At 40.8% G+C, this 25325-nt stretch overlaps 1 protein-coding gene across 1 annotated transcript in view; it reads right to left on the reverse strand.

The window, feature by feature from the left end:
• Positions 1-9831: 9831 nt before the first annotated feature.
• ANTXR1 (ANTXR cell adhesion molecule 1) overlaps positions 9832-25325 on the reverse strand; it is a 236348-nt gene continuing 220854 nt past the window's right edge. Inside the window, exon 18 of the mRNA XM_031008064.3 lies at positions 9832-13772. Coding sequence (XP_030863924.3) covers positions 13512-13772 — 261 coding nt within the window. The 3' untranslated portion in view covers positions 9832-13511. The remainder of the gene's footprint in view (positions 13773-25325) is intronic.

Below are 25325 nucleotides of genomic sequence, written 5' to 3' on the forward strand. Positions count from 1 at the left end.
GTCTAACTATATTTTTATACTCATTAACCCTTCCCACTTACCCCCTCCTACCAACTACCCTTCCCAGCCTCTGGTAATCATCTTTCTGCTGTCTCTAAGAGTTCAATCGTTTTTGTTTTTAGCTCCCCAAAATAAGTGAGAACATGTAGTTTGTCTTTTTGTGCCTGGCTTATTTCACTTAACATAATGACTTCCAGTTCCATCCATGTTGTTGCAAATGACAGAATCTCATTCTTTTTTATGGCTGAATAGTACTTCATTGTGTATATGTACCACATTTCTCTTATTCACTTGCTTGTTGATGGACACTTAGGTTGCTTCCAAATCTTGGCTATTGTGAATAGTGCTGCAAAAACATGGGAGTGAACATATCTCTTTGATATACTAATTTCCTTTCTTTTGGGTAGATACCTAGCAGTGGGATGGCTGGATCTTATGATAGTTCTATTTTCAGTTTTTTGAGGAACCTCCAAACTGTTCTCCATAGTGGTTGTACTAATTTACATTCCCACCAACAATGTCAATTGCCACCACATCCTTGGCAGCATTTGTTGTCTGTCTTTTGGATAAAAGCCATTTTAACTAGGGTGAGATGACATCTCATTGTAGTTTTGATTTGCATTTCTCTGATGATCAATGATGTTGAGCACTTTTTCATATGCCTGTTTGCCATTTGTATGTCTTTTGGGAAGTGTCAATTCAGATGTGTTGCTCATTTTTAATTAGATTATTAGATTTTTTCCTATAGAGTTGTTTGAGCTGCCTATATATTCTGATTATTAATCCCTTGTCAGCTGGATGGTTGGCAAATATTTTCTCCCATTCTGTGGATTGTCTCTTCACTTTGCTAATTGTTTCCTTTGCCTTGCAGAAGCTTTTTAACCTGATGTGTTCTCATTTGTCTGTTTTTGCTTTGGTTGCCTGTGCTTGCAGGGTATTGCTCAAGAAATCTTTGCCCAGTCCAATATTCTGGAGAGTTTCCCCAATGTTTTCTTTCATAGTTTCATGGTTTGCCAACTTAAATTCTTTAATTCATTTTGATTTGATTTTTGTATATGGTGAGGTCTAGTTTCATTCTTCTGCATATGGAAATCCAGTTTCCCCAGCTCTATTTATAGAAGACTGTCCTTTCCCCAATGTATGTTCTTGGTATTATCGTTGAAAATGAGTTCACCGTAGATGTATGGATTTATTTCTGGGTTCTCTGTTCTGTTTCCTTGGTCTATGTGTCTGTTTTTATGCCAGTACCATGGTGTTTTGGTTACTATAGCTCTATAGTATAATTTGAAGTCAGATAATGTGATTCCTCCAGGTTTGTTCTTTTTGCTCTGGAGAGATTTGGTATTCTGGGTCTTTTGTGCTTCCATATAAATGTTAGGGTTGTTTTTTTCCTATCGTTGTGAAAGATATCATTGGTATATTGATGGCGATTGCATTCAATCTGTAGATTGTGTTGGGCAGCATGGACATTTTAACAATATTGATTCTTCCAATCCATAAACATGGAATATCTCTCCATTTTTTGGTGCTGTCTTTCTGTCATTAATTTCCTTCATTAATGTTTTATAGTTTTCATTGTAGAGATCTTTCACTTGTTTGGTTAATTCCTAGATATTTCATTTGTAGCTAGTGTAAATGGGATTACTTTCTTGATTTCTTTTTCAGATTATTCACTGTTGACATGTAGAAATGTTATGAGTTTTTGTATGTTGATTTTGTATCCTACAACTTTACTGAATTTGTTTATCAGCTCTAATAGTTTTTTGGTGGAGTCTTTAGGTCATATCATCTGCAACAAGGATAATTTGATTTCTTCCTTTCTAATTTGCATGCCCTTTATTTCTTTCCTCTTGTCTGATTGCTCTAGCTAAGACTTCCGAGGCAGTATCCTCTAACAAATGGGAGTGGGCTTCTTTTGTAGTCCCAACAAGTGTAGGGGAATCAGGGTCCCACTGCTTCCTTAGTAGGGCCCCAAATTTGACACAGGAGGCTTCCTGGTGTTGGGAATTCAACCCTCTCTGAAGCTCCACTACTTTCTTTTTTGTTTTTGAGGTGGAGTCTCACTCTGTTTCCCAGGCTGGAGTGCAGTGGCGTGATCTCGGCTCACTGCAAACTCTACCTCCCGGGTTCAAGAGATTCTCCTGCCTCAGCCGCCCGAGTAGCTGGGATTACAGATGCACACCACCATGCCTGGCTAGAGATGGGGTTTCACTATGTTGGCCAGGCTGGTCTCAAACTCCTGACCTCGAATGATCCCCCGCCTCAGCCTCCCAAAGTGCTGAAATTACAGGCATGAGCCACCACGCCCGGCCAGAAGCTCCACTACTGTTATGATGAAGTCCTTAGCTGGATCTCTGCTCTGCTGTCCTCTACCTGTAGCAGGTTGGGGTTTCCTTAAATGCTACCCAAGAGATCTTCTAGTTTTCTTATTTTTCCTTGAATTGATGATGAATGACACTGAGTCTGTCGTATCTTTCTTCAATGAATCAAGTCATAGCAATGGCCCTCAAATCCCATAGCCCTTATATTTACCATCTCTTATACCTTTTGAATACCAGATATATTGCACCAGCGAGTGCATCTCCCTCCACTGGTTTCCCATCCCAGCTCACCACCTGTGAAAATTTTAATAACTGCACCACAACAGGATTCTAAGGGCTCTCCATCCCCCACCTACGACAGGTGATGGGGTCCCCATTGCCCAAGTAATTGCTGTAAGTGATCTAGAATTCAATGAAAGAGTCTGCTTCTAAGGACTATTTCTGATATCAACTGTATTTGATCCCTGGGAACAGACACAGAGTTGGTGAGCTGTATTAGGAAATGCTCTCAAGAGATTAGAATTAAAGAAGGAAAGATTGAGTGGAAGGAGAAGCTGATTTGTGATACAGTTACAATGGAAGCCTCAGCTGACCTCTGGAGCTGGCATGGCTGTTCTGAGTATTCCCCAATTTGGGGAAAGGGGTCCAAGCCTTTGTATTAAGCGCTAGTCAGTCACTGGCCATGGGCCCACCCTGGGAGGGGCATAAACTTGGCTAAGGCCAAGAGCGAGTCCTAGTGAGGGATGCAGCTGTGAGCTGCCAGCAGCTGCTATTCCCAGTAGCTGGGGGTGGGTAGCAGGGGAAAATACCTTGAAGAGGGGATCAGAGCAAAATACCTAAACTGTCCTTATACATTTTCATAATATTAAGTAAAAAATACAAGGTAGAAACTTGTATTTATAGTATAATTTTAATTGTTAAAATTAATATACATACAAGTGACTAGAAGAATTAAAATGCTTAAGAGGTTTTGTTTTGGAGCTGGGAAAATGAATGACGTTCATTACTCACCTCTCACCACCTGTACCTTATACACACATAAAAAACCTTAGAATACTTAATTGAAAACACAAATTTCCCCACTGATTCCTCTCTATGGGCTGTTCAAATCAGTTAGAAAGTCAGCCTTAGTATTCCTTAGTAGATGGCTGGGTGAACAAGCTGTGATACATCCAGATAATTAAATATTATTCAGTAATTAAAAAAAGAAATGGAATATCAAGCAATGAAAAGGCATGGAGGAAATTTAAATGCATACTGCTAAGTGAAAGAAGCCAACCCAATAATCCTATGTACTGCATGATTCCAGCTATATGGCATTCTAGAAATCACCAATTATGGAGAAGTTAAAAAAAATCATGGAGGCCGATGCAAAAGGATCTCTTGAGCTCAGGAGTTTGAGATCAGTCTGGGCAACATAGTGAGATCCTGTCTCTACAAAAAATAAAAATAAAAAAATTAGCTGGGCGTGGCAGTGTGTGTCTGTGGCCCCAGCTCCTTGGGAGGCTGAGGTGGGAGGATTGCTTAAGCCCATGAGGTTGAGGCTGCAGGGAGCCATGATTGGGCCACTGCACTCCAGCCTGGGTGACATAGCAAGACCTTGTCTGAAAAAAAAAAGATTAGGGGTTTACAGGGTTTGTGGGAGAGGAGGAGGATGGATGAATAGGTGAAGTGCAGGGGATACTTAGGGCAGTGGAAGTATTCTGTACGATACGTGGATGTGTGTGCGTATGTCAAAACCCACAGAACTGTACAACACGAAGAGTGAACTCTAATGTACTAGACTATGAACGTTGGTAAATAATAATGTGGGCTGGGTGTGGTGGCTGGTGCGTGTAATCCCAACACTTTGGGAGGCTGAGGGGGGCAGATTGCTTGAGCCCAGGAGTTCAAGATCAGCCTGGGTAACATGGTGAAACCCCTTCTCTACAAAAAAATACAAAAATTAGCCAGGTGCGGTGGTATGTGCCTGTAGTCCTAGCTACTTGGGAGACTGAGGTGGGAGGATGCTTGAGCCCAGGAGGTTGAGGTTACAGTGAGCCATGATTGTGCCACTGCACTCCAGCGTGGGTGACAGAGCAAGACCCTGTCTCAAAAAGAAAAAAGTAAATAATAATGTGTCAGTTTTGATTCATCAGTTGTAACAAATGTACCACACCAATGGAAGATGTTAGCAACAGGAAAAACTGTGTGCAGGGAATAGGGGATGTAAGAACTCTGTATTATGTCCTCAATTTTTCTGTAAACCTAAAACTGTTTCAAAAAATAAAGCACTAATTAAAAAAGAAAGAAAAAAGAAAGTGAGCATCAGTTTCTATAATCTACTAGTAATGCCAGCAGTAGTTGTGACTGAATTAACAGATCACATGCTTAGCGGGCAGAAGAGAGGAGACCTCCTCCTCATAGACTGAACAAAGCCCTTTCTGGCAGTTGTGAAATATCAGAACATAAATCTACAGATCAACAGCTGCCTTGTTTATGACGCATTAATAGGTATCACAACAGCCTGACTCTTGATTCTGGAATCTTACTGTTTCCTCAGTGAGCCATGACCCAACCACTGAGTCTTGCTCTACGCATTCAAAGAATGGCAGGGGATCCGGTCCTGTGACAGGACACTTGATAAACGGATGAGACAAACTGGAGTTCAGTCTTCTGACGACTGCCAGGGCTGGCACTGTTTTTTCTTCTGGCACCTACCCCAAGTTCTTGGCATCGATTCTTATTTTTCCTCTCAAGCCAAATGCAAAAAGGACTTAACCTCAACAGACATAGATTGTGGAAGAATGTGCATGCGTTGAAAAGTAATCCGGTAAATTGACAAAGTTAATGAATTTTCAGAGGAATTCATTCAATACCACCCAGTGAGAGTCAGCACTTTGAATATTTCCACAAAGGCAATAGGAAAATGGGAATTTGTTTATTACCTTTGGCTCCTGAAAGAAAACATTGTCCCATACATAGCTTCCATGTCTATTGTTGATTTGCTTAAGCATTTAGAAACATTGAGATTCTTCATTTATAAGTTTATTTACTCATTAACTACTTATAACTATTAATAGTTTTTTCACTGATTACTATGTGAGAGGCACCCTATGCATGAGATTGTTAGTGGAGAGGTTACAATAATATATTTTCTACTGTAGTATCAGAGTATGGGCAGCGGAAGGACCCTTTTTTTCTCCTTATTCCTGCCTTAATTAGAGAGAAGACAACTCCTTTCAGCCCTTCCATTTCTCTCTCCACTCTTTTCTGGGAGATGAGATCTCTCTGATTGGCAAGATTATAAGAAACTTCCATTCATAAGGCAGTGTTACTAAGGGATACTGTCACTGTTAATTAGAAGCAAGAAAACTTGGCATGCATTTGCTTTTATTTAATCCATTTGGAATTTATTTTTGTATGTAGCAGAGATAGGAATTTCATCTTGTTTTTCCCAACTACTTAGTCGTTTATTAAAGAATTAGTTTTGGAAATGCTATTATTATGATAAACTAAACTTCCATTTATTTACAGGTCTGTTTCGGAAAACTGTTCTATCATCATATATTAACTATAGTTGTCCATTTTCTTTTCTAATTAAAACTTAGAATCAGCATTTGAAAGTAGACATCTTACTAGTTTTTTTTTTAATTGGCACGAGTTGAGTTTGTAGATTGAGAGAGAACTGACTTCTTTTCAATATTAACTCTTTCCATTCAAGAATGTAGTGTAGTTCTCCATTAAGACTATTTCATTAAAGTTTTATAGTTGTCTTTCCATAAGTCTTGCACATTTTTTGTTAGGTTTATTTATAGTTAATTTCTGGTTAATTTATACACACACATGCACACATATATATATATATATAATTTTTTCTATTATGAATGAATGAATAACTTTTTCTTGTTTCCTAATTGATCATTGATAGTGTTTACCATGTACGTGGACAACTCTTATTAGTTCTAATAATTTTTAAGTTGATTCCATGGAATTTTTAGGTAGTAAATTATATTTACTTCAAATCAGTTTTTTTCTTCCTGATAATTATAATTACTTTTTCCTTTCATTTGTTTTATTGCACTGGCTAGGACCAAAGGTGGACAATAACACTGATGGTTGGAATCTTTTTCTTTTTGATTTTAAAGGTAATATTTAAAAATATTTTATGTTAAGTATATTTCCTATAGGTTCGTGGTAGATACACTTTATCAGGTTAATCATGTTGCTTTTTTCCTCCCTATTGCTAAATTGCTAAGGAAGTTAAATTTAAAAAAAAAACTAATCACACTAAGACATAGTGATAGGATCACTTTTTGTTTTTACTAATGGTCCAAGATTAAACAGAGATAATTCTCTTTTAAGGATCTCATAAAAGCAAATATTGAAGGAGCCTATAAAAACGCTGATCTAAACATTAGAATGCACTGAAAACCAACAGTCACAGAAGTAACATGTAGAGTGGCCAGGGCCTGTTGAGAGTGAGCATTTGCTGAGGTAGCTTTCATGGGGCAAGTGAAAGCGTCTGACAAGTATTGGAGGTGGAATCAAAATCTCCTGGAGCTTTGCAGTCTTATTTCTTGTAGTGATTACATCACTGGGGTCAAATATAACACAGGCACTGACAATAGCCAGAAATGCTCATAAACACCCAATTCTGCCCAGAATGGGGAAGGCAATCTAGTGTATGGCATCAGAAAGGATTATTTGTGGCAAATGCTTACAATGCCCATTTGAAGTAGGAAAAAGTATTTCTCTTCCTGGAGAGATGACTGGGACCTACATTACTCCCCTTAGGGATGGGTTTATTCACCTGAGGTTTGAGACCCACCATCTTGGCCACCATTTAGAAGAAGAGGAATTGAACAGAGTCCACCCCAGCCAGGAGAAGCCCCTTCCTGCAATGTCAGATGAATGTGGATGCTTCTGCCTCATCTTATTTATGAACCACACTTTGGGTTTGCATGGAATATTTATCTCCACAGGAGCTTGGCTGGAAACGCAGATTATCATTAATTTCGCACAAGTCTTTTACATTTACAGGTGTCCTGTAAATAATGTTAAGAGTAAAACTAAGCAAAAAGACATGGACTCTGTATCCTGCAAAGTTGGGGTGGGATTCACAGGGAAGCGAATGTCACACAGTGCTTGTATTTTAAAAAAATGTGAAGTTAGGGCTGTATAGGGTTTCCTGGCTACTCTTGGGGGTGCACATTTTTGGAAGGGACACATCATAGGTGGTTGACAGTTCTCTTGTCTTACAACTTCTTTTTCAGAAGAAAGTGAAATGTTTTCTGCACTCAGCCCTCACAACCAGCATTTCTTGTACTTTAAAAATCCTTTGTAAGAATGTAAACTACTTAACTACCCAAAGGAAAATGTATTTTATGAGTTGCATCTATTTTAATGTTTACAAAGAAGTCCCAACTAAAGATGCTGGCTAAAGTACTGAATGTGCACAATTAACTGAATATCTTTTAACAGAATCTTGCTTTCAGCTCTCAAGTGACTCAGAGAAAATTGTGTTAGCTCAGCAATTGCTTTATAAGTACACTGCAAAATGGCACTTAAAACCAAGTAAAGGAGATGCATACTTTCAAACTCCAAAAACTAAAATGTCCCAACTTAAGTAGAGAAGGAAGAATCTTTATAACTTAGTGACTACTTGAATTTTGAGGAAAAAAAGAGAAAGGAATAAAAGATTACAGTAGTGGAATCATAAGGCTTCTAATTTGTTTAGATATGATAACTTGGGATGGGGTGTGGTGATTCAAAAGAACACAATACAATTGTAGTCAGCATAAAAATTACAATTCAGTTGTAAAGAGAATAAAAATCATGTTTGGCATACGCCAACTCTATACCCTTATACCAAATATATAGTAACTGTTAAGTGACACCTGGTTTATAATGTATTTAGATGGACAAAGTATTATTCTGATTGTTTTGTATCTAAGTGATACTCCACAAAACAGATTTATCTGAAGACAGATTAGTGAAAAACGGTGGACCTCAAATTCATGTTCACAGTTAGCACCTGATAAATGATCTCATTCCCGTTATTAATGGTTCCTTTGTTCAACTTAATGCATTGGATCATTACTCAGGGTTATTTCAAGCAATTTCATGACAAAGTTGATTGATCATGCAAACAATATGTAGGATTTTTAACATTCTTTATACCACACAGAAAACTTTCTTCACAATTCTAGTACTTTTCTAGCTTTATTTGTTACACTTAAATTCAGTTAGAATTTATTTTGGTGTAAGGAGTGAGGTAGGGCTCCAGCCTTTCCTGTTTCTTTTCAAATTTCTAACCCATTATCTCAAAACCATTTACTATTGGGAGTCTGAGGCAGGAGGATCACTTGAGGCCAGGAGTTTGAGACCAGCCTGGGCAACACAGTGAGACCCTATCTCTAAAAACAAACAAAAAATCCACACACACACACACACACACACACAGACACACACACACACACTAGCCAGGTGTGGTGGCATATGCCCATAGTCCCAGCTACTTGGGAAGGTGAAGCAGGAGAATTGCTTGAGCCCAGGGGTTTGAGGCTGCAGTAAGCCATGATTGCATCACTGCACTCCAGCCTGGGTGACAGAGTAAGATCCTGTCTCAAAATAACCCCCAAAACACATTTATTAAAGATATAATTTTAAAATGTGTTCATACCCATACCTATTAAAAAGCAAATACTAATGAAAACTTAGAAAAGACTTGTGGCATGACTTTCTGTTTGTGGATGGTTTTATTCCAATTAAGATGTATTCAAGGCTCAATGAGATCTTACAAAGAATTCAGGAACTAGAAGGAGATGCTCTTCTACCTACAAAATATTTAAATGGAGGAGCTGAATTAAAACTGCTAGGAGGGATAAAGTGAGTTGTATCAGAAATGCAGAAGCAATACAAAGATTTTGAGATGTACATAGAAAGGTATTTATTGCAGCAGTGTCCACAACACTGTCTGGTTCTTGGGTTGCTGCAAATCTCTGGACTCCTTGTAAAATCAATCCTAGCTGCCTTTCTGCTATGTTAGCCAAACACAATCCTAACTGATGCAGTATATTTTTCCTGTGTGTTCTGTTTTCACTTTTTACTTATTTTCTCTTAGCATGGATTACATTTTTAATTTGAAATTTGTTATGAGAAATAAAAAATATTTTGAATGTCTGACAGCTAAGGAAGAAATGACAGTAATCCAGACAGTAGAGAAATTAGTGGAAGGCATGAAATCATTTGAGAAATGTAATTTAATGTATAGCACAGCAACCACTGTATTATGATCAGGATATTGAGGACTTGAATACGTTGCACTTTATAACAGACAGACAAATAACCAGAAAAAAGAGTTGATTTAAGAAATTTATTATTTTTTTAAAAGAAGCAACTTCCAGGGTTGTCATTGTACAGGTTTTGCCCAGTCTCCTATAGCATGGTATTATGATCAGGATATTGAGGACTTGAATATGTTGCACTTTATTTTTATAACAAACAGACAAATAACCAGAAAAAAGAGTTGATTTAAGAAATTTATTATTTTTTTTTAAAAAAGCAACTTCCAGGGTTGTCATTGTACAGGTTTTGCCCAGTCTCCTATAGCATGGTATAGTGATAACTGATTTTTTATAACAATGACTCAGAGGCATTGAAGATCCATAACTATCTTCTGAATTATCACAGAAAGAAGAAAGTTAGAAGAGTTTAATGTTAAGTGTATTAAAAATCATATTCTAATTCTTTTAATTTGGTTATCTGAGTATGATAATATAGGAGAGCTCAGATAACAAGAAAAGGCAATTGGTTAGAACACTCCATTCCCACAGGATGTGCATTAACAGACTTTTTACTGCATATATCTTTATATAGTTTGCAAACTAATTCAACCATTTTACACAGCATTAATTTTTTTTAACTGGGTTGACATTGGGCTGAAACATTTGCTTATCATCTTATAATTATTTTTTCCTGTTCTTTAATGGATTTTACCCCCATCTGACATAGTGTTTGGACTTTAGTGTATGTGACACTTCAAGATCATCTCTGCTCATTCTAATGATAGTTACAATGAGGTTACCCATGGCCAGATATCCAAGACTATTAATTAATCCCCAGCTCTGTTCTCAACTTTGGTAAAAGAGAGATCTTGTGTCTCACTGGAGGGTGCACCAAGCTTCAGGCAAGAAACTGTGAGCTGGCTGTCAACAGAATATGGTTCTTATCAAGGTTCATATTAATGCTGTGCAAACAAGGGTCTCGTCATTTCAGTAACTATTTGTACATTTATAAAAGCAATACAGTCATGGGAAAAACCAACAAGCACAGCTTGGTAGAATAACCTGCCATGAAATATCATCGGCTTTATAATAATTTACTACAACTGTTCTTTTTATTCACACTGGATAGGAAATGCTTCCATCTAACACATGGAATACGAATATATACAACACAAATTTGGCTTTAATAAAAAAACAGTTCAAAAGGACAATAACACGGGGGCTGAAAACAATAATTTTGTGCAGTTTCCTGATCATAATCACATGTCTCCTGCCTTTTACAGGGAATGACACAAGTATTGATGGATTTTGTAAACCAGTTAAAACATTTTCCTGCCTGTAATAGCCCACTATGAAGATATTACCTTGTTCATACAGTCTTATAGAAGTTTCTCCTTCTTAACTGTAATTCTAAATAACCGGGGATGACACACTGAGTCGGTTTTAAGAACAAATCCTGCTGAGCCTTTTCAAAATCATCATACATTTGCAGTTCCCTATTCCATCAAAATGCTTTGCTGAAACAATATCTTGTAACTGCACTGGGCATATGACTGATGTGCTGAATGGTGCATTTGCACTGATGCTCACCATCTCGTTGCTCAGCAACGTCAGCATCTCGGCTTGAACTTCTGAATGGCCACGGGAATCACGTGGCAGTGCCATGGGGTGGGTGGACTGTTTTAGACTGCCAGCAGTCAAAACAGTCCTGATGGGCTCAATGTCTCTACACTGTGAGCCTGGGGAACCCATTCTCCTATGGAATGGTTTTCAGGGGTCCAGCAATGTCACTGCAGGTGGCTGAGATATTCTGGCCCCTGCTCATGAGGAACTACATGAAAGAAGAAGCCTAGTGTTCTAAAAATTAGACAATGCGGCAGGGTTGGGGAAAGGCTGGGAGGTTGCTTTCATGAGTCTGGAAATCTCCGGTTTTAGCTCTCTGAGAAGGCTGGGAGACTCTGTTGTAGGCAGCTGTGGGAGAAGGCTAGGGTTGGAGGTACACCTGGAGATGTGTCAGTTTGGCGTTGGCACTGCAGATTCAGCGCCCGTGGTCCCTGACTAAGGCACTCTGCCTAGATCTATTTTCCCCTGACTGTACCTTTTATGCCCCCTGGCTTTCCCATTCTCCCTGGAAACTCCTGTTTGTTTTTGCTTTCTAAGATAGAGATAGCAAGTAGGGTTCATTTCTCTCATCTGACTGTTGGGTTCATCTGACTGTTGAGTGGCGGCTCTTTGGAATTGTAATTTGAGAAGGATTGTGAAGAAATCAGTGGGCTTAATAGGAAATAGTGCTGTGACTGATTAGCAATGTCTGCCATGGCCACAAAGATTGGTATTGATAAAATAAATGCATCCCAGGCCCTTATATCTCTGTTCTAAGTAAAGTGAGTGAATGAAGCTGGCTTGATGTATTTTTGAAGGATCTTTGGAGACCATAGCCCCAAGCCACTAAATGTATATTTATTTTATATTCTGCTTTGTTCCAGAAAAGATCTGAGAATTTGGGTGGCTTGGAACAGGAATTTTAGGACTTGTGGAAAGCTAGAGAGAAAGATAATTTTGAATAGGCTGATGCAGGAGGTCCAAGACAATGATCTCTGTTTTTACCCCTGGGTGATGAAGCCCAGTGTTTAGCAAGTGATTATAGGGCTTATTGATTAAACAGATCCAGAAAGACCTGGATAAATGGGGTGAGTCCTAGGCATGGTGGAAATTTCAGGCAGAGCATTTCTGTGTTGCAGATCTGATGTATTTCCCCTTGGTTAACAGCTGAGGTTCTATGTCGAAAAGCCAAAGAGAAGTATATTTGTATACACACACATGCCTTATGGGGGTTAATCAAAGATCCTTATTATGTCAGGACCATTGTCTCTCAGCTCTACCCAGAAGTCTGTGGTGCATGGCTTTACCAAGAAAAAAACAAAAAACAAACAAACAAAAAAAACTAGTGATATTGTGTGATAGGTCCTAATGATGGTATTTTGGGAAGATCAACTTATGTTTATCTCTGGAAAACAGGATAAACTTCATACCTCAAGTGATTTAAACTGAAGCCAAACCTTGATTTTTAACATGATTCATTAACAGGTTGCTCTTCGACAATGCCATTGTCTGTTGATTTAGGGTCCATGTCTGGCCAAAGCCAGCCACCTCTAGCTGCTGATGGCCTGTGGGTTTTAGAAACTGGCTAATGCTCCCATGAATACGCCCCTGTCTATTGCACACGACTGATTTCACTTACACATCAACATAGCAACATACCTTTTCCATCAGTAAACACCTGCTCCCCTTCTCACTTGGAAACTGGAAGAATTTGCAAGGAAAAGATGCCATACATTTTTTATGTACCTGCAAATCCCAGAAGAACATCCTTCTGCATACCCGTCTGATGTTGAGTTTCTTACCACACCAGGGACCCCAGCGTTTCCAAAGTTGTAGGCAAAGTTTTCCTCTTTCTTGGGTGGTGCACAGGGGTGAAGGTCCTTAGGCTCCTAGGCCAAGGGTCCAAAGTCCAGGGATGGAGGTGGAGTAGAGGCAGGAAGGCAGCATTTTAGAAACCCAGCAATGTATTTCTTATCCAACTCTGCATTTCACCCTCAGATAAATGATTTTCTTACTGGTCTCCATGAGACATAATCCTGTTGAGAGCATCTTGCAGTTTCACTGTCTCTGGAACCTTCTAGAGGTGATAGATGGCTGGCTATAAATCTGACTGTAGTTGCCTCATCATTTGTTTTCTGGCAATTTAAAATATCTGTTTCTTTCCGCTGATCATGATTGTTGGTATACTGGCATTGCCAACCAATTTTTAGAATGTGTGAAGGTCGGTGGGCTTTATCACCACTCCTCTTCTCTAACTGGAAAGACTTGTTCTAACACCTCCTGAAGTTTCTGAGAGAGCCCAGAGCAGGAACTTTGGGCTCTAGACAGAAGGCCTTGGAGGAGGGCGGGAGGGAGGAGGTGCCCTGTTGGGAGGTGGAGCCTGGGGAGGAGGGGGGAGGGTGGAAGGTGGGGACGGGATGGGAGGGGTAGGGGCGCTGGGGGGCGGGGGAGGGCAGTGGGGCGCAGGAGGTGGGGGGGTGTAGATGGGGGCAGGAGGCGGCGAGGAGGTGTGGTAGGCGTTGTTGAGCGGGTACTTGGCTGGCTGGTTGTTCTTGACCCTGGTGAAGTTGATGCAGCGCCCCTAGAAAAGAATTGGAGAGAAGGAAATGTGAGCGGACGGCCTCACATCAGGGCCTGTGGTGCTGTGGTGGGCGGCTTGCAAGCAATATGTGGAAAGCTGGCCCCTGTTGGTGACAACTCTCTAGTGGCACATAGTAGAACTTGAGGACAAGTGAGCTCCCCACTTCCTTTTCCTGGACTGTGTTGCAAAACTGTTAAAATTCATCTTTTCCTGGAGTCTAACTCTCTCAAGTGGGAGAAAGGGAAGAAGACTGACCTTAACTGGGTGCTGTGTACAGAGGTCATTAAACTGAATCTCCTCAACAGCTCTGCTAACCGGGTATTATTAGCTGTTCCATTGCACAGATGAGGAAGCAGAGGTTCAGAAAAGCGGAGTTACTTTTTCAAGGCCACACAACTAGGAAGAGATGGGGTTGGTGATTCTAACCCAAAATAGACTCCAGAATTATTCTTCCTGCTGCTACTTTGCCTTCTGGAAGGGATCCTCATATTTCATAAACAAAAGTAATTTATTTTGATTAGTTCAGTTACATGCCTGGAAATGGCAGAAGGTTAACACCATGAGCTTCTCCTATATTGTAATTCAAGGATGTAGCTAGATTCTGTGATTGGAGTTGTCATGGAGGCCCTGATGCATTTACCTCGCCTGTGCCCCTTCAACCACTTGTTCCCGGTAATGAATGAAGGAGGCAGCTGTCTCTACTGATGTGATCAATACAGCTTCCTCATCCACGCCTTGCCTTCTCCAAAGCGCTAGTAAATAATAAACAGTTTATCCTGCCCTTGTTCTGGCTGTGGGAATCCCTCTTCTACATGCGGCTGCACCTGTGCAGGTAGCCTTAGTTGTCACAGGAACTGATAACCTGTGTACCTTAAGAAATACAACCTGGGGACATTCTATTGCCAAGCAGGCATCTACCCTGAATTCTGCTTTTCTCCTACCCTTCTTAGGTACTCAACTGAACAATGCAGAGAAGACCCTGGAACCCCTTACAGCAGCCTCCTGAAAGTCAGCGTCCAAAGCCAGCCTTAAGTAGCCCTGTCTCCCCTATAGTATCTCTGCTCTGCTCTCCAGAGTCACAGGCATGCTTTCTCTGTCCCCCAGTAGATACCCACTAGTCTCATCTGGTACTCAGGAACTTCTGTGCAACACTCAGCTCTGCAACGGAGGGGAGACAGGGGTTCTCCTGCTCACCATGTTCCGTGCTGGCGTGAGCTCTCTTCGCTTGGCCACTTGCCTGGGTCGGTATCCACCCCTCTGAGGGCTCCTGGCCTCCCTCACTTCTCATGCCTGTGGGATATCTTATTGTTCTCTCTCTGGCATGTCTGGATGCCTACAGAATTGCTCCCCACAGCGGCCGGGGTGGGGTTGCTCCTCTCTGAGGCTGCCCTCTATGCTGGGCCTGAGGCTGGGGTGTGGAATTGTTCCTGGCCACATGCTCCAGGATGGAAGTTATCCTGTGGTGTCCAGCCTGAATGAGATATGTCCAGAGAGCACAGAGTTTCCCTTTCCAGGCCTTTTAGGGATGAGCCTGAACGGGAATGAAGAGGGTGAGGTGTGGAATTTGGGGAACAATTGCTGCTTAAATTAGCTCTAGGACAAGAGGAAAATGAGAGTGTGCTATTAGAGACTTGGCTCAGGATGGGCCACAGCAGGGACAAGCCACATGCTGAGCAAGCCTTCCCTCCCTGTGCACAGCCCTGTGCATCCTTCAAGTCACAAATCATGTCCCTTTTCCCCCAAACATTTCCCCCACAGTGACTCCAGCCTCCACTTACCCTTTGCTTACTTGAGTTCTCTAGTTACAGCCTACACCACACATTGCAGCCTGCATACTACAGTTATTTCATCTGTAAATGCCTTGCCTCCCTGGCCAGACAAGAAACTTCTGGAAGGCTGCAGCCTTGTTTTGTGCTTTGCTGCTCCACAACTCACAGCCTCACAGGGTGTTCTGCATGGTACAGGGACTTTTGGTAAAAATGGAGTTGTCTGAGCCACTCAGGAAAAGTAGGGGGTGGGAAACCTTAGCAATAAAGTGAAAACTAATTCCTAGGACATAGCATTAGTCAGAGGGCATCTTGGTGAGGAAGGGCCAAACTTGATGGGACGGCAATTGGTTTAGGAGTTGCAATGCTATGTTTAGATGCCAGCACCCCTGTTTCTCTGAGCTTGCATTTCATGTGATTAAACCAGGTGCTAAGCGGGGGAGGCTGTGACTGGGGTTCCACTCACTGCAGATAGAATTTACCCCCTCCTCGCTGCACTGCCCAGAGCTCCCGGGTTTATGTCCAGCCTTTCAGGCATGATGCCGATTTTGTAACCCAGTACTGTACATTCCCGGCTGTTCAAGCTGCCCTCTTTTATAGCTTTATAAATCTAAGCCTTGGTTACAGTTTATTTATGATTCTGGATAAAGCTTTCCTTTAAGATGTGAGGGCCCTAATGATTACCATCTGTGATGAATTCCCATGACGACAATTTAGAGCTGGGATTTACTGTGCTATCTGTTCTGCCCTTCGTTCCTAGACATGCTAAGTCAGACAGAGAGGCTGAAGAGATTCATGTCCTTGAAAGATGAAGGGAAACCCTCATCCTGGGGAAGGAGCTGCTGGTGCCTGGGGTCAAGTGCTCATCTGGCTTCAGATGTCTTCTAGAGCTGGCCACCAGGCTGGCCGAGAGGGGAGGCTAATTAATTAATGAATCCAGAAGCTCATGTACTTATTCTCTTCAATTGAAATAAGTCACTCTACTGTTTTTACCAGAGGCTGTTTTGTCCAGAGACAAAATCAGGAGCTCCCAGCCTTCTTCTGCCAATATCTCTGTTCATAATCCATGTTAGGATTCCCAGGGGTTTTCAAAAAAGTTGAAAGCATCCACAAACTAAAAGATGGTCTCTCACATCTGTCCCCTGAAGATGGGATGAAAGAGCGCAGTGGGGGCTGTGGGGGAGTGAGGTGGGGAGGAAGACCTGAGGCCAGCACTTCCAGCTGCCGCCGTGGTGTCTTGGCCAGAGCAGCAGAGGGATGGAGATGGGGTGGGGTAAAATGGTGATGGTGGAGGCAAAGAGTCCTCCTTCCTCTGGTCAGTAACACCCTAGGGGTACGCCCATGGGTCACCTACTCCAGAGCATTGTGCTGTGTGGTTCATTATAGACCCTCCCCCCGCTCCCCACCACCTGGTCCTTTAGAGCTGAGCACAAAAGCCCAGAGATCTCATCGAGCAGCCAGAGGGGAGGGGCAAGCTCAGAGCTTCTGCGTGGCCCCCACTGTGGGACACCCCACAGTGTGATGTGAGGTGGGGGTAATCATACCACCTGTCACTTACAGGTATTAGGAGGACTCCCTTAATCAGTGTTATGAAGGGCTTGGAACAGTGCCTGGCGCATTGTGTTTAGTAAATGGAGTCTAATGCTGTCTCTCTGCAGGTGGGGATGCGCAGACACAATCAGACCCTGTCTGTGGTGGAAAGGCCAGTTGGAGGTGGTATCAGGTGTTCCAACTCCTAGTTTAGTGTCTTCTGAGTGAGCTGCAGACTAGAGCTTCTACACTCCACACCTGGCTTCTATAATAAAACTGGTAAATGGGAAAAAATGTAGCAAAAATGTAGGGAAAAACAAAGCAGCCCCTAGAGCCTGCTCTCTTATGTTTTTTCTCTCCTCCTGTTGCCACTAAGTCCTGTAACTTATTTCTTATAGGACCTCCCACAGTGCACTGCACACAATTTGACTCATGTTCAATTTATCTTCCTGAAAAAAGGTGCAGACTCGGCATCAATAAATCCCTGGGGTAATATACAGTAAGACCCACAGGCTTTGTAAGAGGGGTGTGGTTACAATAAGTTCTTAAAACCTGGAGTCAGAGGTGCCAGCATAAACACGGTAACATTTAGACCATATAATTGGCCTAAAGATCAGTTTACACAACATCGTTTTTTGCTTGCAAGAGGATAATAGAAAGGCCAGATGTTCTCAGCGTCATGTAGGCCAGCAAATCTGCACCAGTGTTTGGTTAAAAGGTTGCTAGGACGATTGGAACTCTCGCTTCATAACACTGGTCTTTGTGACCCAGTTTTATTTTCTACAGTATTGGTTTTGGGTGGTTTGATTCCGATCCAAGATTTGGCTTTGACCTCAGTTTACCTCAGCATCCTCATTTACAGGAATGAATGCCAATTATTTTCACACATTAGCAAAAATTTCTCAGATTAAATTCTAAGAAGAAAATGCAACAATATCTCCAGCTAAATGAAGGCTTAGGATGCCAGCTGGCTTTCCTCCTAGGCTTGAAAGTGCCATCTTGATTTGGCTGTATCTAATGGTGGTGGGAGGACTATTTGAAACGTCCAGGTACATTAGTGTCTTTACTTATCATCAAAACTCTGTCAGTTATGTATCAGTATTTTCATTGTACAGAAAAAAAACTAAAGTCTCACACCTATTTCAATAACTTGCTCAAGACTACACAGCCAGTAAGTGGCAGAGTGGGATTAAAACCCAGCTCTGTTTGCCTCAGGAACTCATCCTCTTTATACTGTATTCCTGAATACAGACTAAAAGTGCAAATGATTTCTTGAAAGACTTGTAGATAGCATCACACAGTGTAGCACTTGGCCACAATCCAGCAGCTCTTGACACAGTCAAGCGATTCTTCCCGAACCTAAGTCTGGTCAATTCACTCTCCAGCTCAAAATTCTTCAGTGATTCCCCATCACCTTTAAAATAAAAGCCAAACACCTCCACTGGCATACACAGCCCTTTGGGATCTGGTGCGTGCTTATGTCTTTCAATTGATGTCTTACTCTTTTCTTGCAAGATGTCCAGCTTGGTCCACCCTGTGCCCTCCACAAATATTTGTTCACTGAGGAATATAATTTGCCATGTGGAACTCTACTCTAAATGTTTCCCATTAGAAACATTGCTCCTTAACTGGTTGGTGAGCACCTCTGAGGCACCCTCAAGGGCTTCTCCTCTGCAGCCTAGTGTTGCTCTAAAGAGCCCAACGTTCAAGTTGGCACTCAACAAGTACTGCTCACACACCGGAGCTCCGAGGTGCAGCAAGATGTCTTAGAAAGCTCTGATTTTTCCCTGCAGGTTTAGGCTCTCCAAAGGTCAAGGATCCATGAACACAGCTATGAGTTTAGGGCTTCTCAGTCACCTCCCCATGGTCTCCTTGGACATCTCCTAGGTTCTTGGAGAAAGGATGGCAAGAATCCTATGTGCTTCCCTTGGCTTCCACACTTGAAAGGTTAATGTTACCTCTAAAAATACTTTTTGGGTTACCTTCTATTGCTTTATTAAAGGAAATTGTTCTCAACAAAAAGCTTTGCCTAAATTGGAGGTGACATATTCTGAAATGGTTACGATGAAATGGTCAGGATGAAAGATCTTGTTGATCAGGTTCTGGATTTCCTTGGGTTTGAACTCCAGGCATTGATGGTCTGAGGCATTTAGAGACAGGACACTGGTGCTGGGGGCTGTGGTCTGCCTTGTGGGTTGCAGTCAGGAGGCAGAGTTCTACCTCTAGTTCTGCCACTAACATACTCACTGTGAAACCTGGGGCAAGTCACTTTCTCTCTATGGGCTTCGGTTTCTTCATCTGTCCAATAAAGTTGTACCGGCTAGATGACGTTCAAGGGCCTTTCAGCCCTAATATTCTATAATTCCATCAACATTTTTTTTTTGAGATGGAGTCTCACTCTGTGAGAGTGATCTTGGCTCACTACAACCTCTGCCTCCCAGGTTCAAGCGATTCTTCTGCCTCAGCCTCCCAAGTAGCTGGAATTACAGGCGTGTGCCACCACACTTGGCTAAATTTTTTGTATTTTTAGTAGAGATGGGGTTTCGCCATGTTGGCCAGGCTGGTCTCGAACACCTGACCTCAGGTGATCCGCCAGCCTTGGCCTCCCAAAGGGCTGGGATTATAGGTGTGAGCCACTGCACCTGGCCTCCATCAAAATTTGAATTCCTTTGAAATCTTTTCCTTGGATAATTTAATCTGAATTCTTTTGGGGCAGCCAGTTTGCACATTTCTTTATACTAATTAGTTTGGCTAATGCTTTGTATTGCATATTTTTCTGGTTGGTCATTAGATTTTTAAAAATATTAATAAATTGAAACTTCAAAATTGGAGGTCTGCCTTCTGCTTTTCTATTATTGTGGTAAGAGTTTGAGCTTGCCTGCAACTTCTGAATTTGGGTTTGTGGGATGACAGGGAGATGTGAGAAGAGGTGTGGGCTGATTGTGTGCGAAAGACTTGCCAGTGGTGAGCTCATGTGTGCTGAGTGTTATGAGACATCTGTTTGGGCATCAGGCACACTCCGTGGAGAGGGAGCTGGACTTTGGAGATGGTTAAAAATATGCTATGGCTTCCACAGATTAAACCAAATAGTTTCCTATGAACAGAGGTCATCTAAGGAAATTGGATTTCGCAGGAAGAACACTAAAATAATTAGATTGTAAAAGTATAACATACATGCCAAGTTTCCTCTGACAAATACCTTTTCTCTCTGGCCTAGTTCTCCCATTGATTACCTTGTTTGGAGGGCTGTAGGTATTTCTCAAGTTACTAATGAATTAGGTTTCCAAAGTCAGTTGTTTGGAATTATGAGCATAGTTTCTAACTTAAATCATTCTTGTAAACTCAGGCTAGACCACAAAACCTCATCGACATATTGAAGGCAATTGACATAATCCTGCCTAAGGTGGTGCTCTACTGATGAATTAAACACATGAACAATGAATGGATGGCTGGATTGGATGACTTAATAGTTAGCCTTCTACCCTATGATTCTCTTCATTTGTTAATTTATTTATGCATTTATCCTTTTGACAAATGGGTTTTAAGTGCCGGCTATGTCCTCAAAGTGCTGCAGACAGTATTGAGCAAATGTTGAGGTCCCCGTCCTCATGAAGAATATAGTCTAGAGGTGAAGACAGACAGTAGTTAAATGGACCCCAGCAACCACATTTGTGATCTGTGACCCTGAGCTTGGCCACAGTTGATTGGACCAGTTGATTGGACAACTATGCTGAGATAGACCAATCAGATTCTCTCTCCTGCAAATTTGGAATGACCACTGAGTGACAGGTAGTTAGTTAGTCAGGACTGATCATTTGAATAGAGGGAATGTAAAGTGGGAACCTGGGGATGAGGGAGCAGCCATCTTCTGCCACAGTCAGGGAGAAGCAGAGAAAGCTCTGATTCTGTTTCATAAAGATCCTTCATACTCATTCATTCTGCCCTGCCCTCATTGTTGCTCATCTTCTAACACTTGGCCACCAAGTAAACCAGTCTTCCTGCTTTCAGCCTTTCCCTTTCACTTTGATATTTTGGTTTTCCATGTAAAATTCATACACATGTGCAAACACACACATATATATAAATAAAAATGTGTATATACATACATATATATGTATGTCTACACATGTATAGATAGAGGTATGTATAAAATGTATGTGTACCTGTATATATAAAAATGTGTAGATACACAGATGCATTCAAAGTTATCTTTCTGGCCAGGTGAGGTAGCTCATGCCTGTAATCTCAGCACTTTAGGAGGCCAACGCAGGCGGATCACTTCAGCCCAGGAGTTAGAGACCAGCCTGGCAACACAGTGAGACCCCGTGTCTACAAAAAATAAAAAAAATTAGCCTGATGTGTGTGCCTTTAGCCCTAGCTACTTGGGAGGCTGAGGCAGAAGGATGCTCAAGAGTTTGAGGCTGCAGTGGGCTATCATGGCACTGCTGCAGTGCATTCCAGCCTGGGCAACAGAGTGAGACCCTGTCTTGCTCCTTCCCCTTCCCCAAAGCTGGAGCCACGGGCAAAGAGAAGGGTGTGTTGTGAGTGGTGATGCTCTGATCCTTCTCGGCTCCCTTTTCTCCACTTCAAACTTGCCCTGCCTATAAATCTCATAATAGCCTGCCTTTTATGTGCTATTCATGGAAAGGGATCCAAGGTCAACTCTTTTAGTTATTTGATTCATTTTGCTGACACACATACTGGCACATTCTCCATAATAATGTCTTTGGATGCCAGAACTGAGGGTAAGATGAAAGCACACAGGAAATATTTGGTAACACGAGGAAACTAGAAAAATGAAGGAAAGGGTAGAAATAAAAATGGCATCTCTTTAGTGGGACATGTGTAAATACAAGGTTTGTCAAGAATTAATGTTGAGATATGACTTATTTAACAATAAAATCCCCTTTTTCCATCTGATTACACAGTTCTTTGTTGAAAATTTGAAAAATACACAATGAAAAAAGAAAAGGAAGGGAGAAGGGAATGTTAAATTATAGCATTCAGAATTAATATTTTGTGCTTATCTTTACAGAACACAGACACACACCCAGTGGTGGATTTATTTATGAAAATGGGATCATCCTGTATGAAAGTTTTAAAGTAGTTTACTGTGACCATTTCTCCCCTGTCATTTTCAATGGTTGCATAATCTTCTATCACATGGAAGCACCAAATGCATTAAGAATTTCTTTGTTGTTGGGTATTAAGAGTGTATCTAATTTGTCTCTATTATAAACAATGCTGTGATAAAACTATTTATCCATAAATATTTTCATACATCTGTCAATTGTTTTAGAACAAATTGTTTGAGGTAGAATTTCTGGGTCAAAGTTTATGCACATTTTAACAGTTTTTGATAATATATTGTCAAACTGTCTTCTAGAAAAAGTGATATTCATTTATAGTTCCAATACTATTTTATGAGAATTTCTATTTCCCTACACTTTCAATTACAGAGTTTTAGAATTAAAAATTTTTGCCAATTTGACTATCTGAAGGAATTGTATTATTGTTTCCATGTTCACTGTCTTATTATTTGTGAGATGAAAGTTTTTAAAATGTGTGTGTATATATGTAAAGATATATGTGTGTATACATATACATATATACACTCATGCATACACACATATATATACACACACCCACATATATATATATACACACACACTACATATGATTTGTCCGCTTATATACTTTGCCCACTTTTACTGAGGTTTTGATCTTTTTTTATTGATTTGATTTGTAAGAGCTCTTTATAGAGTAATGATGAAACTGGTTGATAGGGTTAGGTTTTGTGTCCCCACCCAAATCTCATCTTGAATTGTAACCCCCACGTGTCGAGAAAGAGAAGTGATTGGGTTATGGGTGCAGTTTTCCCCATGCTGTTCTCATGATAGTGAAGATGTTTCATGAGAGCTGATGGTTTTATAAAGGGCAGTTCCCCTGTGCTTGCTCACATGCTTGCTCACCTGTTGCCATGTAAGATATATTTGCTTCTCCTTCTGCCACGATTGTAAATTTCCTGAGGCCTCCTCAGCCATACAGAACTGTGAGTCAATTAAACCTCTTTTCTTTATAAATTACCCGGTCTTGGGTAGTTCTTTATAGCAGTATGAGAGCAGACTAATACACTGGTTATGTAAGCTATTTTTTTTTTTCGGTTTGTGATTTTTAAAATTTTACTGATGGTATTTTTTGATGTACAGAAGTTAAATAAGTTTATGTGGGTAGCCAATTATATCAATCCATAGAGTCTATTCTTTTTTTTTTTTTTTTTTTTTTTGAGATGGGGTTTCACTCTGTGACCCAGGTTGGAGTGCAGTGGCGTGATCTCAGCTCACTGCAACCTCTGCCTCCTGGGTTCAAATGATCCTCCCACTTCAGCCTCCCAAGTAGCTGGGACTACAGGAATGCACCACCACACCTGGCTAATTGTTTTGTATATTTGGTAGAGACAGGGTTTCACCATGTTGCCCAGGCTGGTCTCAAACTCCTGAGCTCAGATGGTCCACCAGCCTTGGTCTCCCAAAGTGCTAGGATTACAGGCGTAAGCCACTGCCCCTGGCCCATAGAGTCTATTTTTTCATATCCCTTAGAAAGGCCTTCATCAGGGCTGGGCACGGTGGCTCATGCCTGTAATCCCAGCACTTCGGGAGGCCAAGACGGGCAGATTACCTGAGGTCGGGAGTTTGAGACCAGCCTGACCAACATGGAGAAACCCTGTCTCTACTAAAAATACAAAATTAGCTGGGCGTGGTGGCACATGCCTGTAATCCCAACTACTTAGGAGGCTGAGGCAGGAGAATCGCTTGAACCCAGGAGGTGGAGGTTGCGGTGAGCCAAGATTGTGCCATTGCACTCCAGCCTGGGCAACAAGAGTGAAACTCCGTCTCAAAAAAAAAAAAAAAAAAAAAAAAAAAAGCTTTCATCATTCTTTTTTTTTTTTTTTTTTTAGTTATGTTATAGTTTCACTTTTCTATGTTTATAGAATGTGGACTAAAGAGCCAAACTACTAGGATTCAAGGGATCTGGTTCTGCAACTTACTGTGTTATCTTGGACAAATTAATTAATTTCTGTTTTCTTTTCTGTAAAATGGGTTAAATAATTGATCCTAGCTCATGAGATTATTGTAAGGATTAATGAAAATAATAAATAACTTTTTAAAATTTTTGAGATGGAGTTTTGCTCTTGTTGCCCAGGCTGGAGTGCAATGGTGCAATCTCAGCTCACTGTAATCTCTGTCTCCCAGGTTCAAGCGATTCTCCTGCCTCAGCCTCCCAAGTAGCTGGGATTACAGGAGTGCACCACCTGGCCAATTTTGTATTTTTAGTAAAGATGGGTTTTCACCACGTTGGTCAGGCTGGTCTCGAACTCCTGACCTCAGGAGTCCTTGGCCTCCCAAAGGAACTCCTGACCTTTGGGAGGCTTTGGCCTCCCAAAGTGCTGGGATTACAGGCATGAGTCACTGTGCCCAGACTATAAATAACTTTGAATGGTGCCTGACATATAAAATTACCCAGTAAATGTTAACTATTATCATCTGGAATATATTTTGCTATGAGGTGTGAGGTGCAAGTTCAAATTTATTTCATCTTTTTCTAAATCAGCCAATTGTGCTAACTTAGAAATACCATTTGTTAAATAATCTACCACCTTCCAACTAATTTAATGCCAGCCTTATATGGCAGATTCTCACTTGTTCTTTCATTTGTGTTTTCAGATCTCTGTTCCACTTCTCTGATGTGTCTCTCTATATCTGTAGCAGAAGTTTCCACTGTTATAGTTTCACAACATATTGTAATATTGATCTTATAAGTCTGTCTTTATTATTTTTCAAAATTATCTGCACTATTCTTATCTGATTGTTCTTCCAAACAATAACTTAGAATAATGTAATTCATAAATTAAGTTGGAGAAAATGGCCTTTTATATTTTTATGTTTTCTCATCCATCAATAGCACATTCCGAATTTGTGATTTTCGAATGTAAGTTCCAGCCTTCTTTTAAACATTTATTCCTAGATTTATTTTATTGTTGCTATTGTAAAGTTTAACTTTTCTCTATTTTAGCATCCTACTCTTAGTATATTTATTTTGTATTTAAATATTTTACTGAATTCTCTTACAGTATTTCTGTTGATATAATTTAATATTTTCCATTTCTAATATTTACCTGTTATTACATTTTCTTGTTTTATTGCATTGATTAGAAGTGATGTCAGGTGCCCTTATCTTCTTGTCTTTAGTGGGAATA

The sequence above is a fragment of the Gorilla gorilla genome, chromosome 12 (assembly GCF_029281585.2).
Source record: "Gorilla gorilla gorilla isolate KB3781 chromosome 12, NHGRI_mGorGor1-v2.1_pri, whole genome shotgun sequence".
NCBI lineage: Eukaryota > Metazoa > Chordata > Mammalia > Primates > Hominidae > Gorilla > Gorilla gorilla.